The sequence below is a fragment of the Salmo salar genome, chromosome 15 (assembly GCF_965601325.2).
Source record: "Salmo salar chromosome 15, fSalSal1, whole genome shotgun sequence".
NCBI classification, from domain to species: Eukaryota; Metazoa; Chordata; class Actinopteri; order Salmoniformes; family Salmonidae; genus Salmo; species Salmo salar.
In genome coordinates this window covers 33,955,588-33,980,947 of record NC_138305.1, presented here as the reverse complement: position 1 = coordinate 33,980,947, position 25,360 = coordinate 33,955,588, and the positions used below count along the sequence as shown (strand labels likewise).

General features: G+C 42.5%; 1 protein-coding gene and 1 long non-coding RNA gene across 5 annotated transcripts; one reads left to right on the top strand and one right to left on the bottom strand.

Annotated features, from left to right (window-relative positions):
- Positions 1-898: 898 nt before the first annotated feature.
- On the bottom strand, positions 899-25,092 carry mia3 (MIA SH3 domain ER export factor 3). Of its 4 annotated transcripts, none has more exons than XM_014143998.3 (27): positions 24,806-25,092; positions 23,699-23,832; positions 23,511-23,597; positions 20,765-23,393; positions 19,968-20,258; positions 19,743-19,876; positions 16,331-16,462; positions 15,495-15,516; positions 15,277-15,365; positions 15,092-15,169; positions 14,857-14,967; positions 14,489-14,560; positions 14,286-14,390; positions 14,044-14,166; positions 13,818-13,899; positions 13,462-13,514; positions 13,251-13,341; positions 13,024-13,162; positions 12,622-12,820; positions 12,343-12,410; positions 12,171-12,259; positions 10,091-10,204; positions 9,239-9,310; positions 8,305-8,351; positions 8,061-8,120; positions 6,783-7,134; positions 899-6,614 (listed from the first exon to the last, which is right to left on the bottom strand). In XM_014143998.3, the coding sequence occupies exons 1-27, from the start codon at positions 24,924-24,926 to the stop codon at positions 6,328-6,330; spliced, it is 5,781 nt and encodes a 1,926-aa protein (XP_013999473.1). In that variant the 5' UTR covers positions 24,927-25,092; the 3' UTR covers positions 899-6,327. The 4 variants fall into 4 exon arrangements, with proteins under 4 accessions (XP_013999473.1, XP_013999474.1, XP_013999475.1 ...); XM_014143999.3 differs by having other exon boundaries at positions 8,061-8,117; XM_014144000.3 differs by having other exon boundaries at positions 19,968-20,237.
- On the top strand, positions 20,213-23,880 carry LOC123727266 (uncharacterized). The gene is made up of 3 exons (XR_006759145.2): positions 20,213-20,287; positions 20,383-20,476; positions 23,773-23,880. It is a non-coding gene; the product is annotated as an uncharacterized LOC123727266 (long non-coding RNA).
- Positions 25,093-25,360: the final 268 nt, after the last annotated feature.

Here is a 25,360-nt window from a genome sequence, read left to right as displayed (position 1 = left end):
CTCTGTAGTCCTCTGCGAGCAAACCATTGCTACATTTAATGTCCAGACAGTCCTCATTGTTCCGGAATAGAGCAAAATAAACAGCTGCAGACAATTGCAATATTGATGAAAATCCAGTGTCTGCGTTAAGACTAACAGATTTACATGATGATACACTCATTCGGTCTTTTGATGATGATTTCTAATTCTAAATCAGTTATGATACTCATTTAACTCGGTAACACAACCTTGTGAGTAAATCACAGGCAGATTTGATCAAGTCTGCTGCAAATTCTCTCTAAAGATGTTGAATATTTCAGTATTTTCCATCTTCCTTTGCTCTTCTAGTGCACAGAGTCCCAGGAAAATTGGAAGGTCTGAAGAAACTAGAACCAAGTACGTATACTAAGAGGAATGTGTCAATCACCTGTGCTTTTCTCTGAACAGTTAAAGAATATATTGACGTATAACAAAGAATTTCCTTTTGCTGTGCAGCCAGTGCCCTTGAGGTAAATTCTGATCTGTGAACCATAACAATGCAGGCTACTTATTGATGTACCCAATGTAGAGATGCACACAAAACCAGTTTTTGGTTTGAGTACACAATAATCAGAACAAATCCATAGTTTGGGAACCACTGGACTAGAGCATGGACTCAAACTTTCCTATGCTCGTACTTCTCCCTGTGTCATTCACTCAGAACCACTGTCAGTGTATACAGTAGGTTGTTTACAGGAAGAGCAGAGTCTCATACTATATATAGATTTGACAGCCTTGACAACATACCGCATAACATTCTAGATATGCAATTAAATCAACAATCAGTCAAGTGTTTTGATTGTACCCACAGCCAAGATTTACTGCAAAGATCAATGCTCTTTAACCTACAGAATAAAACTTTTCACCCCAGCATACAAGATAGTATTTGCATTGTCTTTAATCATGTACAAAAAAAATTGGTTGTTTTAATTTAAAAGAAATGTAAAGTATCCCTGAAATGTAACAAATTACAAATGTGAAAGGTAATATGAAGGTGTTAGATCTACATGGCTTTACACGTGATATAGCTAGCCATACAAAACACATACATTGAAGGGAAATGGTTGACAGTGCTCAAACTATAATTGGTTTCAAGAGTCTTCTCATGTTTCATATGAACAATAGATTACATAACTGCAGTCGATTTGACCAGCTTTATTCATAAAATATCCTAAGAACATAAGTTATACATCTGACCTTCAATTGACCCTTCACTAAGCCTCACCCCCTTGGTTACTGTTGCAACCTCAGACATTTTCCAGGGAAGCTTAATTCCAACATTCATTGAGAAAATAACTTAATAAATGTTCATCACTAGTTACCACAGCCAAAGTCATAATTATGCCTAAACCTCATATTATTTCTAAAATGTTTCATAAAATCCCAACACGAACCTAACAATTGCTGGTCAATGAGGCTGAGCTAGCAATCAAGGTAAAAATGTATAATTAGAGAATTTCAGGAATCACAGTAGCAAGTGCTCCTGGTGCCCTATGCAAATATTTAGCTTAAGAAAAATCCGTTTTTGCAATATCCCTCACTGGCTTTTATGCGATTTAAACGTGATGCGAGCTTGTCCGAGGTGAAGCGCGGCGATGAGTTGCCCAAAATGGGGTGGGGTTTAGCAAAAGGTCAATTTTAAAAGCTTTCCTTCCCAGTTCATTTTTAAGCGACAGCTTTAGGGAGAGTGGTAGTAAGATAATACTTTACTTCTGAAATGATCGATCAAGCAACAAAGACTTGTTAAGCCCGCCCCTTTATTTTAAATCATTTCCACAGGAAACCATAACATTGTGAAATTAATACAAAATCAATGTAATACCCTTTTTTTTTTTTTTTACCTTAGAAAATAAAAATGTAATTTTCAGGCATACAATAGAAATGTTATTGCACAATAAGCCTTCTTGCATGGTGGCAGACAGTCATTTACATTTCAGACACGGAATATAAGACATTTTCTGATGCTTTAATAGGAAAACTAGCTTTTTAGATGCTTCCGTTTGCAAATATATACACTATATATTACACACACAAAAGTATGTGGACACCCCTTTAAAATGTGTGGATTCGGCCATTTCAGTCACACCCGCTGCTGACAGGTGTATACAATCGAGCACACAGCCATGCAATCTCCATAGCCAAACATTGGCAGTAGAATGGCCTTACTGAAGAGCTCAGTGACTCAACGTGGCACCGTCATAGGATATAAACTCAAAAAACTTCAAAAATAATTCGTAAAAATCCAAATAACTTCAGATCTTCAATGTAAAGGGTTTAAAACACTGTTTCCCATGCTTGTTCAATGAACCATAAACAATTAATGAACATGCACCTGTGCAACGGTCGTTAAGACCATTCCACAGCTTACAGACGGTAGGCAATTAAGGTCACAGTTATGAAAACTTAGGACACTGAAGAGGCCTTTCTGCTGACTCTGAAAAACACCAAAAGAAAGATGCCCAGGGTCCCTGCGTGAACGTGCCTTAAGCATGCTGCAAGGAGGCATGAGGACTGCAGATGTGGCCAGGGCAATAAATTGCAATGTCCGTACTGTGAGACGCCTAAGACAGCGCTACAGGGAGTCAGGACGGACAGCTGATCTTCCTCACAGTGGCAGACCACGTGTAACACCTGCACAGGATCGGTACGTCCGAACATCACACATGCGGGACAGGTACAGGATGGCAACAACAACTGCCCGAGTTACACCAGGAACGCACAATCCCTACATCAGTGCTCAGACTGTCCGCAATAGGCTGGACTGAGGGCTTGTAGACCTGTTGTAAGACAGGTCCTCACCAGACATCACCGGCAACAACGTCGCCTATGGGCACAAACCCACCGTCGCTGGACCAGACAGGACTGGCAAAAAGTGCTCTTCACTGACGAGTCGTGGGTGTCTCACTAGGGGTGATGGTCGGATTCGCATTTATCATCGAAGGAATGAGCGTTACACCGAGGCCAGTATTCTGGAGCAGGATCGATTTGGAGGTGGAGGGTCCGTCATGGTCTGGGGTGGTGTGTCACAGCAACATCGGACTGAGCTTGTTGTCATTGCAGGCAATCTCAACGCTGTGTGTTACAGGGAAGACATCCTCCTCCCTCATGTGGTACCCTTCCTGCAGGCTCATCCTGACTTGACCCTCTAGCATGATAATGCCACCAGCCATACTGCTCGTCCGGTGCGTGATTTCCTGCAAGACTGACATTCCTGTGTTTTGCCATGGCCAGCGAAGAGCCCGGATCTCAATCCCATTGAGCACGTCTTGGACTTGTTGGATAGGAGGGTGAGGGCTAGGGCCATTCCCCCCAGAAATGTCCAGAAACTTGCAGGTGCCTTGGTGGAAGACTGGGGTAACATCTCACAGCAAGAATGGGCAAATCTGGTGCAGTCCATGAGGAGGAGATGCACTGCAGTAGTTAATGCAGCTGGTGGCCACACCAGATACTGAATGTTACTTTTGATTTTGACCCTCCCTTTGTTCAGGGACACATTATTCAATTTCTGTTAGTCACATGTCTGTGGAACTTGTTCAGTTTATGTCTCAGTTGTTGAATCTTATGTTCATACAAATATTTACACATGTTAAGTTTGCTGAAAATAAATGCAGTTGACAGTGAGAGGACGTTTAATTTCTGCTGAGTTTATGATGCCACCTTTCCAACAAATCAAATTTCTGCCCTGGTAGAGCTGCCCCGGTCAACTGTAGGTGTTGTTATTGTGAAGTGGAAACGTCTAGGAGCAACTAAGGCTCAGCCTCAAAGTGGTAGGCCACACAAGCTCACAGAATGATACCACCAAGTTCTGAAGCGCGTAAAAATGATCTGCCCTCGGTTGCAACACTCACTGCAGAGTTCCAAACTGCTTCTGGAAGCAACGTCAGCACAATAACTGTTAGTCGGGAGCTTCATAAAATGGGTTTCCATTGCCGAGCAGCCGCACCCAAGCCTAAGATCACCATGTGCAATGCCAAGCGTCGGCTGGAGTGGTGTGAAGCTTGCCTACATTGGACTCTGGAGCAGTGGAAATGCGTTCTCTGGACTGGTGAATGCCGCTTCACCATCTGGCAGTCAGACAAATCTGGGTTTGGCGGATGCCAGGAGAACGCTACCTGCCCGAATGCATAGTCTCAACTGTAAAGTTTGGTGGAGGAGGAATAATGGTTGGGGCTAGTGCCTGTGAAGGGAAATCTTAACGCTATAGCATACAATGACGTTCTAGACAATTTTGTGGCAACAGTTTGGGAAGGCCCTTTCCTGTTTCAGCATGACAATGCCCCCATGCACAAAGCGAGGTCCATACAGAAATGGTTTGTCAAGATCGGTGTGGAAGAACTTGACTGGCCGGCACAGAGCCCTGACCTCAGCCCCTTCGAACACCTTTGGGATGAATTGGAACGCCGACTGCGAGCCAGGCCTAATCGCCCAACATCAGTGCCCGACCTCACAAATGCTCGTGGCTGAACGGAAGCAAGTCCCTGCAGCAATTTTCCAACATCTAGTGGAAAGCCTTCCCAGAAGAGTGGAGACTGTTATAGCAGCAAAGGGGGAGACCAACTCCATACTAATGCCAATGATTTAGAAATGAAATGTTTGATGAGCAGGTGTCCCCACATACTTTTGGTCATGTAGTAATGGGATATATGAAATAACTTGGTACACTTCAATAGTCAAAAGTATGGACACACCTACTCATTCCAGGGAATTATATTTTTACATTGTAGAATAATAGTGAAGACATCAAAACTGTGAAATAACATATGGAATTAGGTATATTTGAGATTTGAGATTCTTCAAAGTAGCCACCTGTTGCCTTGATGACAGCTTTGCACATTCTTGGCATTCTCTCAACGAGCTTCATGTGGTAGTTACCTGGAATGCCTTTCAATAAACAGGTGCGCCTTGAGTTAGTTTGTGGCATTTCCTTCTTAATGCGTTTGAGCCAATCAGTTGTGTTGCGACAAGGTAGTGGTGGTATACAGAAGATAGACCAATTTGGTAAAAGACCAAGTCCATATTATGGCAAAAACAGCTCAAATAAGGAAAGAGAAACGACACTCCATCATTACTTTAAGACATGAAGGTCAGTCAATGCGAAACATTACAAGAACTTTGAAAGTTTCTTCAAGTGCAGTCGCAAAAACCCTCAAGCGCTATGATGAAAATGGCTCTCATGTAGACTGCCACAAGAAAAGGAAGACTCAGAGTTACCTCGGCTGCAGAGGATAAGTTCATTAGAGTTACCAGCCTCAGAAATTGCAGCCCAAATAAATGCTTCACAGAGTTCAAGTAACAGACACATCTCAACAACAACTGTTTAGTGGAGACAGCGTGAATTAGGCCTTCATGGTTGAATTGCTGCAAAGAAACCACTACTAAAGGACAGCAATAAGAAGAGACTTGTTTGGGCCAAGAAAAATGTGCAATGGACATTAGACCGGTGGAACTCTGTCCTTTGGTCTGATGAGTCCAAATTTTTGATTTTGGTGATTTTTGGTCTTTGAGACGCAGAGTAAGTGAATGGATGATCACCGCATGAGTGGTTTCCACTGAAGCATGGAGGTGGTGGTGTGGGGTTGCTTTGCTGGTGACACTGTCTGATTTATTTAGAATCCAAGGCACACTTAACCAGCATGCCTACCACAGCATTCTGCAGCTATACGCCATCCCATCTGGTTTGCGCTTAGTGGGACTATCATTTGTTTTTCAACAGGACATTGACCCAAAACACACCAGGCTGTGTAAGGGCTATTTGATCAAGAAGGAAAGGGATGGAGTGCTGCATCAGATGACCTGGCCTCCACAATCACCTGACCTCGACCCAATTGGGATGGTTTTGGATGAGTTGGACCACAGAGTGAAGGAAAAGCAGCCAACAAATGCTCAGCATATGTGGGAACTCCTTCAAGACTGTTGGAAAAGCATTCCTCATGAAGTTGGTTGAGAGAATGCCAAGAGTGTGCAAAGCTGTCATCAAGGCAAAGGGTGTCTACTTTGAAGAATCTAAAATATATTTGGATTTTTTAACACTTTATTGGTTACTACTTGATTACCTATGTGATATTTCATTGTTTTGATGCATTTACTATTATTCTACAATGTAGAAAATAGTAAAAATAATGAAACCCTTGAATGAGTAGGTGTCCAAACTTCTGACTGGCACTAATATTATATATATATATAAAAATTCATCCAAATTAAATCTAAAGGAAAAGGGAAAAATAAAGAGAAATCGTGGTTGATTAGACATAGCCGGGTTGTTAATGGTAGCAGGTGGTATCCAAGCCCTCTGACATAGTTGGTGGGTGTCTAAGGCTCTGCCATGGAGGAGCTGACTGAGTCCTGGGGCTGGGGGGTAGCTGCTGCCTGCTGGGAGCTGTAGTCTTGCCCCTGGGGACCCACAGAAGAGTCATGCCCATGGGGGGCCTGCTGCATGGGGGGCTGCCCAGGGAAGTCTCTGGGGCCGCCGTGAGGAGGGTATGGGGCCGCTCCTGTGGGCAGGTGCTGGGGTGGGATGGAGTGATCACGTGGTGCGTAGTGCATGTAGGGACGCGGTGGTCCCATGGGTCGGGCCATAGGGGGGCCGCCGCGAACACCTGGGGAGAACGAGATCAAACATGAAAGTGAAAAGCAATAATATAATATCCTAGTACAAAAATAACTATCACTACTATGTTACTTCCCACAACGGAAATAACAATAGCAAAGAAAGTCAACTTGAGGTTAAAAAATAAAACAAATGGGCCGCCGAATTCACCACCTACCGAATGGGGGAGGCACTGGTCCATAGTGAGGTGGAGGAGGGCCCCGGTGGTGTGAGGGGCCGTAGGCACCAGGAGGTGGAGGCCGCTGTCCGGGTGGCATCATGGGACCAGGTGGGTGTCCATTAGGTGGTGGGGGTCCGGGAGGCATCATGCCTGGCTGTCCGTTAGGTCCGTTGGCTGGTCGGTACATGGGAGGCATGAAGAGTGGGGGAGGAGGGATGTGGTGGGGCCCAGGGCCAGGAGGAGGACGGTAGCAGAGTCCGGAGGGATGGCTGAGGGGGCCGGGGCCTGAGTCGGGGGGGGAGCTGATAGGAGAGACCAAGAGGGAGCCAGGGCCCCGAGGTCCTGAGTTCTGGAAGAACCACCAATAAACACCATTACAAACCTAGAAGTCTTAAAGAGGAGATGTAGGTTGGTGGTGCCGGTAGCCCTGTTGCTGGCACCACCAGTGAGCTCCTTTCAAAACAGTTTTGTTAGAACAAAGCACAATCATGCACATGTCAGAAACAACTTCAATATCCCACAATAGCAAGGTAAGTTATGCAGTTCCCAACAAAAAGGGGGAAAAAATAAAATAAATCACACGACAAAGTTCCAATCACCGTGATTTCGGGAATCAGGACCATTCCACAAAGCATTAACCTCAAAACACACAGCTTTTAACGATACCACAATTGACATCATGCAGTTGTGCTTTAGTTATGGCTTTGTAGAACAGTGTCACCACATTTCATTCAGTGGGGTTGGTGTTGTAATGTAGGTAACCACGCATGTGAAAATCCAGCCAGCAACATTCAAGTAACTGTTCAGTGTCTCCAGATTTCAATGAAATATGACCTACAATTAATTACAATATGAGTGAAATAGTTTTCCCTTCCAAAAAAAAATGTCATTAAGCATGTTAAATATATGCTTTTCTGTGTGGAATGGTGTGGGCGTATACCGGTAATAAAAAATATTGTTGCGAGTAGACCGCTGATTGGCCAGCTTATCCTCTATGAGGAAATAGCACGCATTTTTGAAATGGTCAGTTTGAGATACAAATTTGAGGTGTTTTTTCTCTCTCCAATTTATACTTTGGCCACAAACATGAGTATTGGATGAGTCAACATAATTTGGGTATGAGTTAACAATGATTTTCACTGGACAGTTACTGTTAAGTCTGACAACCTTGTGAGGCCACTAGCCCACTGCCTGCCACTGATCCATGGCTGAGGTAAGCATTCTCACACATCCACATCCCTGCCACCGTGCCACAGCCTCCTACATAATACTCACTGCCTCTGGGTTCTCTGTGGAGGCCTGGGCCTCAGCCTGTGACTGTGGTGGAGCGGTCTGCTTTAGAGCAAACACACCCACATGTTGGATGGAGTAACGGGGGGGTGGGAAGAGATGCACATAAGACTAAGGACTCGAGGTGCCTCAATGAAACTTTTCTTATCTAGTTCCATGTCCCTTCCTGACTTTGTAACATAATAAGGAAAGAAGTTGTGGACAGTGTCACAAATTGACTGAAACTTACCGAGCTGTCCAGACTGCTTGGAGAGGATGTCCGTGGTGCAATGGCGTCTAAAGGTGCAGCAAAGAGCAGAATCATTAAAGGAAATACAGCTAGGATAGAGACAGTCACATCTGCCAACCCTGTACCAGACACTCCCGGCAAAGTGGAGATTCAACTTGCGCACAGTGCGCGCCAAATTGAGGTTCTTTCCCCCGCACGCTCGTGCTGTTTGTCTGATCGCAATTATAGAATTGTACCAAATCAAGTCTATAAAAAGGTTGGAATACTTTCTTGACAGCATTCTATTTATACATATGGTAAAAGTCACTAACAAGATCTAATGAGAAAGAACACAAAGGGCCTTTATTCTTGGAGTTTTTTTAAACAAATAAGTTATTTGTTTCAGTACAAAATCTACAAACGTCTTATCTATGATAATTTCTTTCACTAGCAAATGCGAGTGAACTGCTGGCACTTTAGAGCCCACTGAATGTCCATCTTATGTTCGCTAAGGTTAGCTTGAAACAATTAGTGTTTACCTTTCCACAACACACGGAGTCCAAAAGGGATTTGTCCATGTGTTTAGGTACAGCTGAAAGTCGGCAAACTCAGCATCACAACAGGAGGGGCAGACACGGGGTAGCTACGTCCAATAATGATGTATTAATCTCCATGTCCGTTGACACAAACTCCGCACATGTCTGTGTGTTGCAGCTCGAGTCCCGGGATGTTAAATTTACTCAGTGGATACATTTTTTTAAATTAAAAAAAATATATATTTTTTAATCTGGCCCTAATAATTTCTGCCTACTTTTAACTCGGGTCTCGAACCAGCGTACATGGACAGAGAATTGCGTAGTTGGTATGCAAAATGTGTGCATGTTGGCAGGTCTGGATATTGGATCATAGGGAATAATACTGAATCAACCTTCACTGACAAATATATCATCCCTACCAGGTCTAGCAGCCACTGGGTGTTTGTGGTCAGGGGGGTAACGACCGTGAGGGTCAGATGGAGGTCGTGGTCCTGTTGAACACAAAATACACGGTCATACATCATCCTACTTCCAAGGCTAATGTTAACACTGCCATATTCTCTGACCTCTTCTCTGTTCTCGGCTCTCATTAGGCACCCGACTCTACACCACTGTGGTTCACGTTACTGCTTTATGCTACCAGCTATTTATAGCAGTGTCTGGTCTATTTGCAGTCTGAGGAAAATGTTTGGCCATATACTGGTAGGATTATTCCACAACTAGAACACTTGTGAATCAGTATTAATATAATTTGGCTGAAGAACAACTGGATTGAACAGAGTTCCACAAGGGATCACAATGGCTAATGCTTCTGTAACGTGAACATCCCAAGGACATTCCCCTCACAGCAGCTGAGCACCACCAAGACACCAACATAGTATAGAAAGAGCAGGAGGAATGCATGAGAGGGACAGTGAAAGAAAGCGAGGCAAGGGGACATTCTGGAGCGCCTGTACATGCAAACCCGGTTGAAAAAGATGGGTACGGCGGTAGGTATGGGGAGAAAAGGTGGCAGTGAGAGAGGAAAGCATGTCACAAGAAAATCTAAATGTAAACAGGAAGTAATCAGAAGAGGAAAAAGTGATCAGACGTGGGAACCAACTAGGTACAGGATGAGAGCAGTAGGAAGAAAAAAGGGGAAATGATTGAAACAGAACAGGGGATATTAAGGAAGGTGAAAAAGATAGAAGGGGTTTCATTGGCTGAGGGACGGTACTGCTTGGCCAATCATCAGGGCCGAGGCTGTCCGGGGCAGGGTTCTGGAGACTCACCGTAGGGCTCGTTCCTTCTCCCCACAGGGGCAGAGGGGGGTCGCCCAGGACCCTCCATCATGAGAGGGGGGGACGGGGCACCTCCGCTCACGGGCGAGGGCCCGTACGAGTCACCTGTTTAAACCAAACCAATTTAACATCATTTATAATGATGAACACCCAACCAACAGCATACAGCCAAATATTTTGGTCAGTCTCTCCACACTGGTCCAGCTTCAAGGAATAGACGTCAAATCAACAACACAACTCAACATATTTCTGATGGTGGGCTATCCAATAGTCAAAAACAAAGTGCATTTCAGATGAGTTCTTGGAATCACAGCTATTATCCAACCAACAATAGAATAGAGCCAAACCAACGGGGACTCAAAGAACACAGGGGTCTGTTCAGGAAGATGCAACATGACAGAATATTCAGATATAAACATATGATGTAGAGCATGTATCCATCTCTGTCCTCAAGAATAGGGAATCATTTCAATTCTATCTGCAAAATACAATGAGCTCCAAAAGTATTGGGACAGTGACACATTTTGGGTTGTTTTGGCTCTGTACTCCAGAACTTTGGATTTGAAATGATACAATAGCTGTGTTTGAATACCCAAATGAAAATACTGTATACTACATACTATTAGTTCATCTTAGTATACTGTAAACAAACGGTATCCTTTCAGTTGAGTGTACTAGCGCTTCACCTGTCTACCGGAAGTAGATGCTGTTGCTATGCAACTTCATGCTAGCATAACAAATTACTAGCTAGACATCTTACGACGTCATTAACAATGTGCATTGAGAACACACAACTATACCACTTAGTTATGCTAAGAATGACATGAACAATCAAGTCAATACACGTTGGGTAGTTAGATAGCGTATAGTTAATATACTGGCAAGTTTGATGTATTAGTAGCCAACTAAAGTTAGGTAGCGAACATACCGGTACATACAAGCAACTGCTGTAATAGCACTGACAACTGCTGATGTAAAAAGGGCTTTATAAATAAATGTGATTTAATGACATGTTATGTGGTTCGTAAGGCTAGTGTAGCTAACAACTTGTCAGCCAACATAACTTATTTGAAAAGTCATTACATTGCTCAACATTTGAATGAATTTGTATCCGCTCTCGGACTATGGCTGCATATTTTCCGCCATTTTCTTCAAATTGTATAATGGGCCCTAAAAACAGTGTCCACTCGCCAAAATACGAAGTATAAATGCAATGTAGTACGACATCCGGGAACCTATGGATATACTGTAGTTAGTATCCCATACTATGACCAATAAGCATACTACATACTCAATTTATGTCACAAATAGTACGGTTAGTATGAGTATTTGAACACAGCTAATGACTGAGGTGCAGACTGTCAGCTTTACTTTGAGGATATTTTCATCCATAATAGGTTGAACAGTTTAGAACTTACAGCACTTTTTGTACATAATCCTCCCAATTTATGGGACCAAAAGTATTGAGACAAATACACTTGTGTATTAAAGCAGTAAAGTTAAGTATTTGGTCCCATATTCATTGCACACAATGACTACATCAAGCTTGTGACTACAAATATGTTGGATGCATTTTCTGTTTGTTTTGGTTGCGTTTGAGATTATTTTATGCCCAATAGAAACGAATGGTAAATAATGTGTCATTTTGGAATAAATTTCATTGTAAATAAGAATAGAATATGTTTCTAAAAACACTTCTACATGAATGTGGATGCTACTATGATTACGTAAAATCCTGAACGAATAGTGAATGAGAAAGTTGGGCATAAATATCATACCACCCCAAAAATTCTCTCTAACGTTCGCATTCATTATTCATTCAGGACTACCCGTAACCATGGTAGAATCCACATTAATGAATAAGTGTTTAGAAACATTCTATTAAAATGTAGTCAAGTATCATTTCAAATCCAAAGTGCTGGAGTACAGAGCCAAAACAACACAATTGCTGCTGTCCCAACACTTTTGGAGCTCACTGCACATTCAACATTTTGCCTTACTGAATGCACCCCAGATGTGCCAGTCGCCAGCACCTAATAACATTGGGAACTCTGTGGGGATTTGTTCTTACCTCGTCGGAGTGGCATGGGAGCCATCCCAGGGGTGGGTTTGAATAGAGGCCTACGGAGCTCATTCAGCTTGCTGGACATCTCCGTCAGTCTAAGGTGAAAAAGAGAAAGAAATCTAGACTGGTATAGCTAACCCCATTGGTATTGCCCAATTGAGTTTGTTGTAGCACTCACTTGATACGGAGGTTAGTTGATTCCTTTTTCTCGTCTAACAAAGCTCGCTCTGCGGCGCGTGCAATCACCTTGAGAGAAGGAAGAGATATTGAAAATCTCATGTTTGGGACTTTAAATATACCTTACGAAATATTGGTCAAACAGCAGACTTTTATTTATTATTATTATTATCTATTTTTTTTATGTCCTTGTCGTTCTACATGTGTGCCATCAGTGGGGGTTGAGAAATCAGTAGGAGACACATTAACGTTGTTGTTCTAACAAATAAGTTGTACATACCCAGTTCTCATGGGATTTCTGCTCCTGCTCAATGATCTGGGCTTTGTAGGACTTTTCAGTCTGTTTCAGTTCATCCTGGATCTCCTTGATACGCTGCCTGCACACCTTGACCTCCTCCTCGGCCTCCAGGGCCTTGCCGTCCACCTCAGTCAGCCTGTCCTCGTTGTTGCGACGCTCAAACTCCTCCTTGGTTAGCTTCCTGTGAGGTGACGAACACAAATCAAATTAAGCTTTATTTAAAGTGCATTCAATAATCTCAATATACTGCACAGCAAAACAAAATACGTTTTGAAGAAGGCACATTGAGGAAAAAGTCATTCTTTTTACATGCCGTGGTACCACTGAGAACAAACCCTACAATGGTATTAATGCTTGAACTGAGCAGCGTCTAGTTCTACTTACTGCTGCAAGGCGTTCTCCTTCTGCTGGTACATCTCTGTGATGATCTCGTTCTTCTGCTGCAGGGTCTTGTACTGGTTCTCCAGGTGGTTCTTATCACTTTTCACCAACAAGATGTCATGCTCCAGCTTCTGGTATTGTTCTGTGGTGATAAGTTGATCGTGTTGAGAGAGAGAAAAGGGAGTGATGCATATCTAATTCTAGCTGCTGGGATATAGTGCTTGACATACCTTCCAGCTCTTTCCTGGCTTTCTCTTCGTTCAGCAGCTTGGTCATGAAGCGATCGCGTTCTTCCTCCACGACAGAAAGAGTGGTCTGGACCTGTAGAAAGTATTGTATGCCAAGAGTTAGTAAGAGTTGACTCACTTCTTAGTTCTGAATATCAGTATTTTGGCTTTCAGGTACACAAAAATGTGTGTTCAAGAATGGACTCCGTCTTACCCGAGTGACATCCATCATTTGCTTAATGCGGTTTCGGATGACGGTCTGCTTGTCTGAAACAGACCAAACATGATTCTAAATCCAGTTTACCCAGATACACACTGGGGCTAGCAGATGCCGACATATAGCCCTAATTATGCGTTCAGTCTTAACTGCGCCAGGCAGACCAATTCTGTTATTTTTTCCACTAATTGGTCTTTTGACCAATCACATCAGATCTTTTTCAGAGCTGATCTGATTGGTCAAAAGATTGGGCTACCTGTCTAAACAAAGCCTTAGTGGGACAACACTTACATATTTGGCATATTAATTAGCAAGTTATCAAGTCATTTATGACAAGGTGTCAGGTGAATTACCATTAGCGGCTTCCCCGTTAGCCACGACGCCTCCTTTCAGGTCGTCGCAGGCCTCGAGGTCTCCCAGGAGGTCAGACAAAACCTGCCAGAGAACCACCAATTATACACTACACTTCTCCCCTTGGATCAGTCAACAAAAGACTTCTGGACAACAATTTTAGAACAAATACAAAATCGTAACATTACATTTAAAAAAATTCATTACAAATAAAATAAAAACACTCACCTCAACGTTGTGGTCCTTCTGAGCAAGGGAGTCCTCCAGGTCTTTCTGGGACTTCTGGTAGACTTTGATCTGCTCACTCATCTCCCTGTGCTTCTCCTCCCACAAATTGGCAGCATGGTGCAGCTGGAAGGAGGATATTAGGTCATAAGGACGTTTCTATGCAGGCTCTGCATGGCCAAAGACTGCTGCACCATATGTCACGAGGCTTAAAGTGTGAATCATTGTTCCGTGTTGGTACTCACCGAGATGTTCTCCTCTCTCAGGGTGGCGATATCCTTCTCCAGAACCTGGTGCTGGACATTGCGTGCATCTTCGCGGAGCTTGGCTTCTTCCATCAGGATGGTAGCCTGCAGAATCAAAAATGTGTGCTCTAAACTGTGCTATATATTTGTGCCATTTACATTTGAGTATTGCAATGCTGATGTTTACATCTTTGGATATGTACCTTTGAGAGAGCCTCCTGAGTCTTCTTTCTGCTCCGCTTCAACTTCTCAATAGTTTTGTCCATTTCTGACATCTATAGGTAAAGATAATGAGCATAATGACTACTATGTTTCTCTGTGCTCCCCAACAAGTTGTTCTATTTAGGCTATTAGCTGGCTCGTAGTATGTGTCTATGTGGTCTGACAAAATCGCAATATTACTAGTTCTTCAAACTAGATAAAGGCATAATTTTAAGACTGTTGAATACCATCTATTAGATGTATTGTCAGGTTAAGATACTTCGAAGGAACAACATTGATCAATTGGTTGTTAAAAAACCCAGAAGAAAACCCCACCCGACATTTCGGCTTATCGCTCAGCATGACTCACCATATCTTGATGTTTCGCTGTCTTTGTCCGCTCTTCGTCAAAGGATCTGGCGAGCAAGTTCTTTTCCTCATCCAGGCACTCATTTTGTCTCTCCATCTCTTGCACAAGATTCTGGATAGATATTGAAAGAAAAGGGTGAGACAAACAAAAAAAAACAATGGAAAACAAAAACAAACAAGTAAACAATAGTCAGCCTGACAATGACGTGTGATGAGAATATTTCCCGGAGGCTCACTTTTAATTCTAGGATCTTTTCCAGAGATGAGGTGGCCGATTTCTCAGACAGCCTTTTCTTTTCTTTGAGTTCTTCACCCTGAGGGGAACCCAGTAGAAATATATGATCAAAACATTGTTACGCCTCTTAATTCACATTGAACCCAAAGTCTGGATCTTGGTCAGTGAAAAGTCTCAGCAACATACCTGTTGTTGCAGTTCAGCAACCTTTAGGAGTATCTCCTCCTTCTCTTGTTCAAATGTTTTCATCCTGTCTGCCATCTCTTTTTCAGTAGCTAATCAAAAATATATGTTAAGAGTACGAAATGAGACGTGTAAGCCATGTGACAACGACACATGCCAGTAGGCAATATGAATGAGGATTCACTATGCACCATAAATTGTCAAAAAGTAGATGAACCTACTTAGATAGGACTTCCTTTTGACCTGTGAGATGGAAAAGGAAATAGGTCAATACATTGAGGCAAAGTGTCTTCAATAGCAGCATGCAATACATCATAGAATAACAAAACAAAAACGATGAAATGTAGGGTGTCCAATCAAAAATGCTTATTTTGACCAATGGGCCAAACCTCTATCATAATCCATTAAAATGTTATTGGAGTTTTTACCCTTGTAGGATGGTCAAGATTAAGGTGACTAAATCAATGGAGGCAAAAATAAATAAAAAAAGTGGTCAAAAATGTGGAAAAAAGGCACTGCAGGCCACTGTGGGCTGGATGCTGTGTGAGAATTAAGACTAACTGACAGGCTCATCGTTTGAACTGGTCATTTTTCTTCTCGAATCCAGAGGACATGAAACAATATAGAGGTAAGATAGATATCGATGTTGAGACATGACATGTAGTATTTTTTTACTGTACGCTTTTCATATTACTGGAAATTCCTGTTATTTTTCGAAGATTTCTCTGAAAAGCAAGCGTATCTCCGAAATGTCAATGGAGCACTGAGCGTACTCCAAGCTTTTTACATTTCAATCAGCTTGTGCCAAGTTAATTTTGTGACCCGCAGAAACTAAGTTGCAGAAGATGTAAAATCCTCAAGTCAATGGGAGAGGCGGCACTGCTCTGTCAACAGAACTTGGAACTTATTATCAGATGTATTAGTTCACAAAATCCAAGATAATGTTAATGATATGTTAGAGAAAAACCCCACTGAATGATTCAGAACATGAAGAATCACGTGTGTCTTGGACAGCATATGAAATTATGAAAGCAGTGACCGTGCAAAAATGACTTACAGATAGAACGCTCCTCCAAAAGAGGAAGAGGAAGCCGATGAACCCGGCGCCTGCAGTGACCAGCACGGGTTCCCAGGACACGCCGTAAAAGTCTGGACCTGGCTTCCATTCCTCTGGCAGGCAGGTGACCATCTGGGGAGAGACACAGGCCCAATCACACAGTGTTCCTTCCTACAGCTCATATTTCAGGTCTAGCAAATAAGTTGGGCAATAGTTGGGCTGAGATGAAGGACAGAGGAAAATAATTTTACTGAACCATCAGGCATTACTGTGTTGTTCAAACTGAGCACCCTTTCAGTCAATGCCAACAGACACTTCTTCAGATCAAATCAAGGTGGGTTCTGAAATAGACCTAGCCTATAACCCAGCTGTTGATCAAAATCAATAAAGAAGGTAAACCTGCCTTAAGCTTATCTAATCAAAAGGGGATTGACTTGGGTCCCTGCCACTGTCCAACCAGAGACCTTTGCACTATGAACGTGGCATACAGGCACAACACAGACCATACATCTCAGTCGCTCAGTGAAAATCTTGGATTAGATCAAACATGCTAAATTAAAACACCACATTGTGGAGTGGATCTAACAAACTAAGGGCCTATGTGGATTTAGAGTGCATTATGTGCCCTTTCACCCTGATAAAGGCGGGCAACAAACAAACAACTACTTAACATAAGGTCTAGCATATAATTAATTATAAACTGGGTGGTTCGAGCCCTGAATGCTGATTGGCTGAAAGCCTTGGTATATCAAACCATATACCATGGATATGACAAAACGTTTATTTTTACTGCTCTAATTATGTTGATAACCAGTTTGTAATAGCAACAAGGTACCTCTCGTTTTTTTGTGGTATACTGCCAAAATACCACGGCTAAGGGCTGTATCCAGGCACTCCACTTTGCATTGTACATAAGAACAGCCCTTAGCCATGGTATGGCCATATACCACACCCCCCTCGGGCCTTATTGCTTAATTATAAAAGGGAAGAGGTCAAAGCAACAAAGCAAAATTCAACAGCTCAGAGAAACCCCTCGATCTGAGCCCTACATTTACAGGAATAATGGTTACTGCTAAAGTCTGGTAAGTGGCCAATTTTATTTATGAGGAAGAGGACAATCAACTTTCACTTTGATAACATTGAAAGAAACGAGCAATCAAGGGATCCCTTCTAGGCTGAAACTATTGGAGAAATGAAATATGTATTGGACGACAACTAAACCATTCCACAAGACTTTGAAGCTGCCAACAAAATTGAGTTGCAATTTAGTTATAGCAAGCCACCCATTTGGTAGACTTAGACTTGGCTAGCTGAAGTAGTTAGCCTCCATAAATGCGCAGTGTCAACACTAACATTAGCCAACTACTTACATATTGAAGTTCCGTTAGAAATAAGGCGTAGAAGACGGACAGTTGATCAGATTCTGTCATCATGGGCAAAGGGGTTGTTTCTTCCGAATCCATTGCTACAGAAAGTAGTACTGTTTAAATGCTGAGCTACCTAGCTAGGCTAATATGTAATGCAACTGGCTTGCGGAAATCCGAAATTCCTCGTTTCACAAACCTATCAACGTAGAATACTTGAGGCTCCTTCATCGTGGTTGTCTTTGACGACAACGAAGAGGACAAGCTGTGGCCATCTAGCTTGGTGAACTAATAGGCTTATTAGCTGACGTTAGCTTTCTGACTGATTCGCCAGCAACCTGTCTACTAGCGACGCGTAGCTAGCTATGCATTTAGCTTCCTTTTAGAGATTTGAACGCGATTACGTTCCACGACAAATGCACGTAGAAAGAAGGCTTGTACTACGAGCCGCGGTGTAATGTATGCCCTACTAAATACCAATAAACCGGCTGTAGTGGTCACTGAACTTCAGCCTACACTTCCCTAGAACACGTCAACAAAAGAGGAAGGATCAATAAACCTGGGATGTATTCATTCGGTCGATTCTGTTGCAAAATCCCAGTTTCATAACCTCCTGTACTGTCTTTGGCAAAACGTTTCTTAAAGGAAACCGAAATAAACGAGGCGGGACCTAACTGAATTTGTCCAATAGAAACTCGTTTTTGTTGCAAAATTGCTTGAACTAAAGCTTACTGCAGGAAGCAAAGTTTTTCTTACGTTCAGATAGAAAAAGGCTCTGTAGAACAAACATGACTCAGACATGTTGAATAAGGAATCATTTCTGCTCGATTAATGGATTTCTATCTGCAACGTTCGAGAACGTTTTGCAACTGAACGTGGCCCTGCAGAACCTTTGACCTAATGACATCACATCGAGCTTCAAACGTTCAAGTGGGAAAAATATTGTTCTGTGCAAAACCAATGTAAAAAATAAATAATAATAATAATAAAGCTAAAAAAAGAAAACATTTGAAAACCATGCATTGTCGCAGCAATAATTAGGCGATACAATTAATATGCAGACCAGGGTTTCCGTTAGGCTAAAAGCTGGCTTACCGGCTATGAAATAAATAGAAAAGTTGAGAAATAAAAATTGGCGCCCGGCCAATTGTCTGGGAAAGGAAAGAACAATCCCATTGTGAAATAATGCTTTTTAGCTATTCATTGATGGAAACACCAGTCGATGGAAATACATTTGACTGGTCATGCTTATCGGTCTATAGGTTAATTTGCATAATGTGTAGGCTACAGAATATTCGTTATGCATCTCATCACACACATACAGAGTCCTTGAGCGGAAAATCGGTCAGACAGCGCGAGAGCACCAGCATCTCAAACAGCAACGGAAGACAGGCTTCATCAGTGCATCACATACCACTTTGCAATGAGCTGGAGGTAGTAGGCTATGCATTTTGAAAACATATTTAAATTGTTTGAAACCTGAACATTTTAAGACATGAGGTATGTCTTACCTTGCTTCAAAAGTAGCCTATTAGATCTCTCTAAATTTCTAACAGATATTTTAATCTCTGTTGCATGAAACCGCTCGCATGTGCGGTGCCCTTTTGACAATGGTGTTTTCCCTCTAACTGCATTATGGAACGAACATTTGCCCTTATGTTTAGAAATAATAGTTTATCAACATTTTTAGCAAAACGTTCTTATCGATAGCATCGCTCATTGATTTTGAACATTTTTATTTTTACGCCTAGGCCTACTGGTTGAATGAATTTTGGATCCATCTTCCCACAACTGTCCGAGAGTCCATTTGGAATAGACTTCATTTCTCGAATGGCTGACCAATAGTAGAATAGATAAACATTTATCAGGATAGTATTGTTTTAGGCTAGTGATTTTGCTGTTTGTTACTCGTAAATTAATGTTTTCCTAATGGAAACCCTGATGCATACCACACGAGGCCTAAGCATTAAATGCTGACAGTCTGAAAAGTTAGTCAATTAATAGGAAAACAAAGTCATTCATAGACAGAAGTACATGAAGTAACTTACCATAACAGCATATATTCCAAGGTACTCATAAACCAGGGTGACTAGACTACCAGAGAAAATTAACACCGATACGAATGATGAACCACTCTGCTCCTCTTCCTGGAAATCAGAAACAGGGGGCGACTCCAAAGAGCCTGGAAATAAAGGACAAGCAAATTAGGTTAATGTCTGCAGTTTACCTCTCACAGCAATCTCAAAAGTAGAAGAAGTTGAAAGAGCACATACCTGAGGAAGGGTGCTCCATGTCAACAAGTCCCATGTCCAAGGTATTTTCCAAAATAGCTTGAGGGCCCCTTTGGATTTCTTCTGGCTGATTGTCTTGGTTTCTGTTAAAATGCCCCACATCCTCCTCAAGACCCATATCCAGATCTGGTCTGTTGTGGCCTTCATGGTCAGGCTTCTCCTCAGGTGCCTTAGTCTCTTCACCCGTCTCCGTCACAGTGAGGTTGTCCTCTTTTATGTCCCCCACAGAGTGCGGGAACGTCTGTTCTTCCTCTGCATCAGACACGTCCCCATCTTCTCAAATATTTATAGTGGCTCAAACAGTAAGTACATTTTCATGCATTGCAATCTAACTGGCATGTGTGTGGGTGTGGTTTTGTGCTATGTCTACAGACTATTTACTTTGTGGTATTCATAGGCCTTAAAGATGGAATCCGCAATAGGGGGAAACAGCGCCACTGGCCACCCCACGACCGTTGTTGTTGCCGAGCTGAGGACTATCATACAGCATGGTAAAAAAATTGCAGTACATATTTTGCTCTATCGCGTGTACAATGATGTCGGAGAGAAAAATAAAGTGTTTGTTTGCATTAACTTTGTTGTTGTAATATCGCAAATGGACATGGCCGTTTCACCATTAAGGATTCCAGCTTTAAATACAGCTTCTCATGCAAACCCAATCACCAAGCATTATTATCATCATGTCATTTGCAACGCATGACATTTTCAAATAAATTAATTTTAAAAGGTTTTAATCCTCCCATAATCTGACATTAACTGAAGTAAATAAGCAATCTTACCGGTGTCAGGGTGTAGTTGACTGTCCTCTGCCAAGGGAGAACTGTCGCTGGTCGTTGAGTACTTCTGATGCAGGGTGAACGCCAACTCTTGGAAGTTGTCCAAGATGGTGGCTTCCTCATCTAACTCAGTCTCCTGCTGTACATCAGCATTCTCCCGGGCATCCAGCATACTCTCAATCTCATCCAGGATTGGAGTCTCAGAGGCCTCCAAAATGGCCTCCAGCACCTTTTCAATGTCCTCACTGGTGTTTGTCTGTGACATCAGGGCAGCATTCAGCTCCTGCTCCAGGTCAGAGAACAAGAACTCCACCCTGAAGAGGTTCTGAAGACCCAGAATCTTCTGGAAGCGCGCCATATCCTCTTCCTTGAAGTGGGAGCGCAGTAGCGTCAGCCTCAACACATTATCACTGTATTCTGGCTCTTGGCCTGAAAGGAGATCCGGAACTTTGTCTTCAAGTGAGGGTGTATGTGTTTGATCCAAGCCTGCGCTTTCTGAATCTTCTATGTCATGCTCCTCAGGTTCTATGTCAATAGCCTCCTCAATTTGGACAACATCCAACTCATCACTAGATACAACCTCAGTTTCTGTAGCATTATTGGATTGCTCTGACCCAAATTCCAATCTACTTTCTTTGTCCTCATCAGTGTACTCGGTTTTGGATGAAAAAGACAATGCTGCATTTTCATCCTCTAGCAATTCTTCTTCAATCTCCAAGTTCTCTGGGTCTATCAAATCCTCCTTGTCTACAGGGAGTTCTTCATGCCTCTCTTTAACCATTGTGTTTTTAGTTGGATCTGGGACGTTAGGTCCTCTTAATCGTCTGAAAAGCTCTGTACCACCTCGTTTCAATTTATTCTCTACTTGTGAGAAATCTCTTGACTCTTTTTGTATAGGGAGTTCAATAGCTTGTTTCTGCTCTGATACGTTAGTTTTACTATCAAAGTCTGAGAGCAGTTCAGTCTGTGAGACGTGTTTAGGGACTGGGCTTTCATTTACTGTAAGATTCTCTGCTAAAGCCTCCTCAGTATGTTCAAAAGGAATCACCTCATCATCAAGCGGTATTGAAGGTTCAATGTCACCTTCAGGTTCATCCTCCAACTGCAAAGTCTGGGAATCCACATCAGGCATTTTGACAGCCTCAAGGAAATCAGAGTCTATAGGTTCCTCAAAGATGACCTCGTGTGGCTGTTCTGTTACCTCTGGCTCCTGCTTTGGGTCGTTGGCTAGCAGCTGTATATTCTCCTTGGGTTCTTTTTGTATGGGGAGTTCTTCAACAGCTTGCGTCTGTTCTGAGTCGCTAGTATTACTATCAAAGTCTGAGAGCATTTCTGTCTGTGAGACGTGTTTAGGGACTGGGCTTTCATTTACTGTAAGATTCTCTGCTAAAGCCTCCTCAGTATGTTCAAAAGGAATCACCTCATCAGCAGGCGGTGTTGAAGGTTCAATGTGACCTTCAGGTTCATCCTCAAACAGCAAAGTCTGGGATTCCACATCAGGCATTTTGACAGCCTCCTCAAGGAAATTAGAAACTACAGGTTCCTCATGTGGCTGTTCTGTTACCTCTGGCTCCTGCTTTGGGTCGTTGGCTAGCAGCTGTATATTCTCCTTGGGTTCTTCAATTTTGGGAGGCTCCTCTGGTGCAATCTCACCTTCGTCATCCTCGTCGTCATCCTCTTCCTCTGAACCTGTAACATGAGCTGTTCTTTCCCCACCACTGACAATGTTAAAAACTGTATCACCTAATGAAGACCACAGGTCCTTGGAGTCCTGTTTTTCAGCTGTCTCTGGTGGACTCTCTTCCTCATCTGTCTGCTCAGATTCCAGAATGTCCTTGTGTTCTAAATTAGAATGTTCTTCAGAAAAAGCCAGCAATGGAGTTTCCCTAAGATGATAATCACTTTTCTCATCCTGCTGATATTCAAACTCTTCACTTCCCTCGTCACTTCCCTCGTCCTCCTCGTCATATGGAGTCACTTTCCTAGTTTCCTCGTCATCGGAGGTGACAGCATCAAAAGTTGTTCCAAGTATAGTTTTCAACTCAGGGACAGGTCTGCCTTCTGAAAAACCATCTGGTGCATTCTCTAACTCAGGATCATCTTTGGATAGAGGTTCTGAAAGGCTTTCTTTAGCCTCACCTTGCTCTGGTTCAACAACACTGTCCGGCACAGAGTCCTCGGTCCTCAGCTGATATTTCTGAAGGTCATCTTTGATCCTCTCAGCTGTGCGCTCAACTACTGTGTTGGGCTCAACTACTGTGTTAGATTCAACTCCTTTTGCGTCAAGAGCTTCAATTACAGTTTCAGGCTGAGGTAGAGAGGACTCTAAAGGATCAAAAAGGCCTGGATCTTTATCCTCTGGAAACTCCTCTAAAACCTCCTCTAAAACCTTATCAATGTCCTCAGGAACATCACTATCAATCTCATCGTTTTCTAACAGAGTCACTTCAGGTGGAGGCTCTTCCACTTCCACTGTGGTGCTCTCTGCACTTTTGTTTCGGTCTAAAGTCTCTGTGGTTCCTTGTACAGACTTGTCTTGGTCCGTTAACAATAAGGAGGAGACTAACAGTGACTCAATGTCATAACTGTCAAACTTATCGTGTCCGGTGTCGAAACAAACAAAGTCGGTTTCCTGAAAAGAAATAACCTTGTTTGAGTCATACTACCCATTTCAGAAAGTGGTTCAGGCATTTCAGATAATTTCTTAATGATGCATTGGCAATTAAAGAAATACAATTTATTTTCTTACCTGAGCAGGAATCTCCAATTCTTTTTCGGTGTATATGTGATTGATTGCGAGTTGGTCCTTATGGAAGTAACCAAAGCGGTTACCAACCTAATTGTAAGAAATGGAAACAAAACAAAGAACGAAACAATGTCAACATTGCAGTCTAGAATGTTTTGTTATCACATGATTAAATATTAACTCATACTTACAGACCCCGCCCATATATCTGTCCTTCTGCCTGAGAGTTTATAGTAGACATATACCGTCTCTCCTTTTTTAAAAGACAGGAACCGACAGTCTGGTCCAGTGAAATCACTTGATGCTTTCCCCCGGCACAGGAGCACTGTGGAGAGGTAGGATTCACCGATCAGTTGTTGTGGGAATGTCACCCACACCAAACATCTCATCCAATGACCCAGCCATGGACCGTCATTGGGCGTCCACCTTTACTGCCCCATGCACAATCAGGGTGTAAATACACATCCCTAAGGTAAACCTTGCTTAATCTTCTTATCTGTTTACACTTTACAGTGAGTATCAAGGGTTCAATGAAACAGCTATTGTTTTTGATAAGGCAGATGCAAAAAGTCAAGAACTTGCAAGCAGAGAGGGGGTTAATGACACTTTTTATGTCAACAATATATAACTAGCTAAGCCTATACACCATCTTGCAATTGAGCTAGTCACAGTGAACGTGGCTATTTGCTTCCTAAAAGCCAACACATAATAAATGGTCCCTAAAGATTATCTTAAAGTAAAAATGGATTTATAAGTACATTTGATTGCTTTAGGGAGCTAGTTGATTACAATAACTTAGCCTACCACACACACAACATAGATGTGTTAGCTAACCATGGACACTGCCAGCTATGTTGTGTAGTCCACACTGGTGAACATTGCCCATGAAGCACTGGGGCCTTCGATGGCTTTGATTTCAATAAAATATGTAGGCCGAAAGCTTGTTTACATGGTACAAGCTACTACAAAAACATAGTTGAGTTAACGTTAACTAGCTCCAGAATTAGGCAACTAGCCAACCCAGGCTTCGGCTACGTTACAACCAAGCAAGCCAGGTTACTAGCTATATTTAGTAATATTACGTTACTCGTCTCGTGCTGATAAGAATACTAACGCCAGTTCTTTTATCTAGGTTAGCCGAGTTCATCCCTTTGAAATGGCAACAGGTCAAAGATAACGCCGGTTTATTAGCTAGCTAGCTGCTACGTTACACTGGAATGAGGTGGGGAGAGTGCATTTAACGATAGATGGAAGCATCATTCCTGAAAGTTCGCGTGAGCTAAACGCCAAGTACTTACGACTGCATTCCTCGTCGGCACATCGTTTGAAGTCAGAGAATCTCCTTTCGGTGGCGGCATTGGATATGAAATTATTAATAAATACAAGTAAAATGTATACATGAGATACATTTACAGCCATGTTGTCAGTTGGGCTATCTGGTTCTGCTCGAGCATGAGCAGATGAAGCCGACACGTCAGCAAATCCAAGGCTGGTGCAATTTGCAGGATGTTGATCGTGGAGTCAAATATCAAAATATGGGCGGACAAGGACAAAAATTAAAGAGCAAGGCCATAGAACCAGAATATAATCTTCCTTTGAATCGCATACATTCTGATTCGGGTTTATTACGTCTTTGTTGGATACACCTCAAACATTCCACACGTTTACTGGCAAGCGGTCGCAATTTCCTTTTCCCCATTCAATTTGCCAATCTGACTACAGCAGATGTATTATGACACCTCAACAGATGTGTGTGTGTGTGGTGTACACGTGCATTGTTTTTCCAGGGGTACCCTAACAAACAAAACAAATACAGAGAGAATATGACACTGAATCTCTCGCAGCCTCAGGGT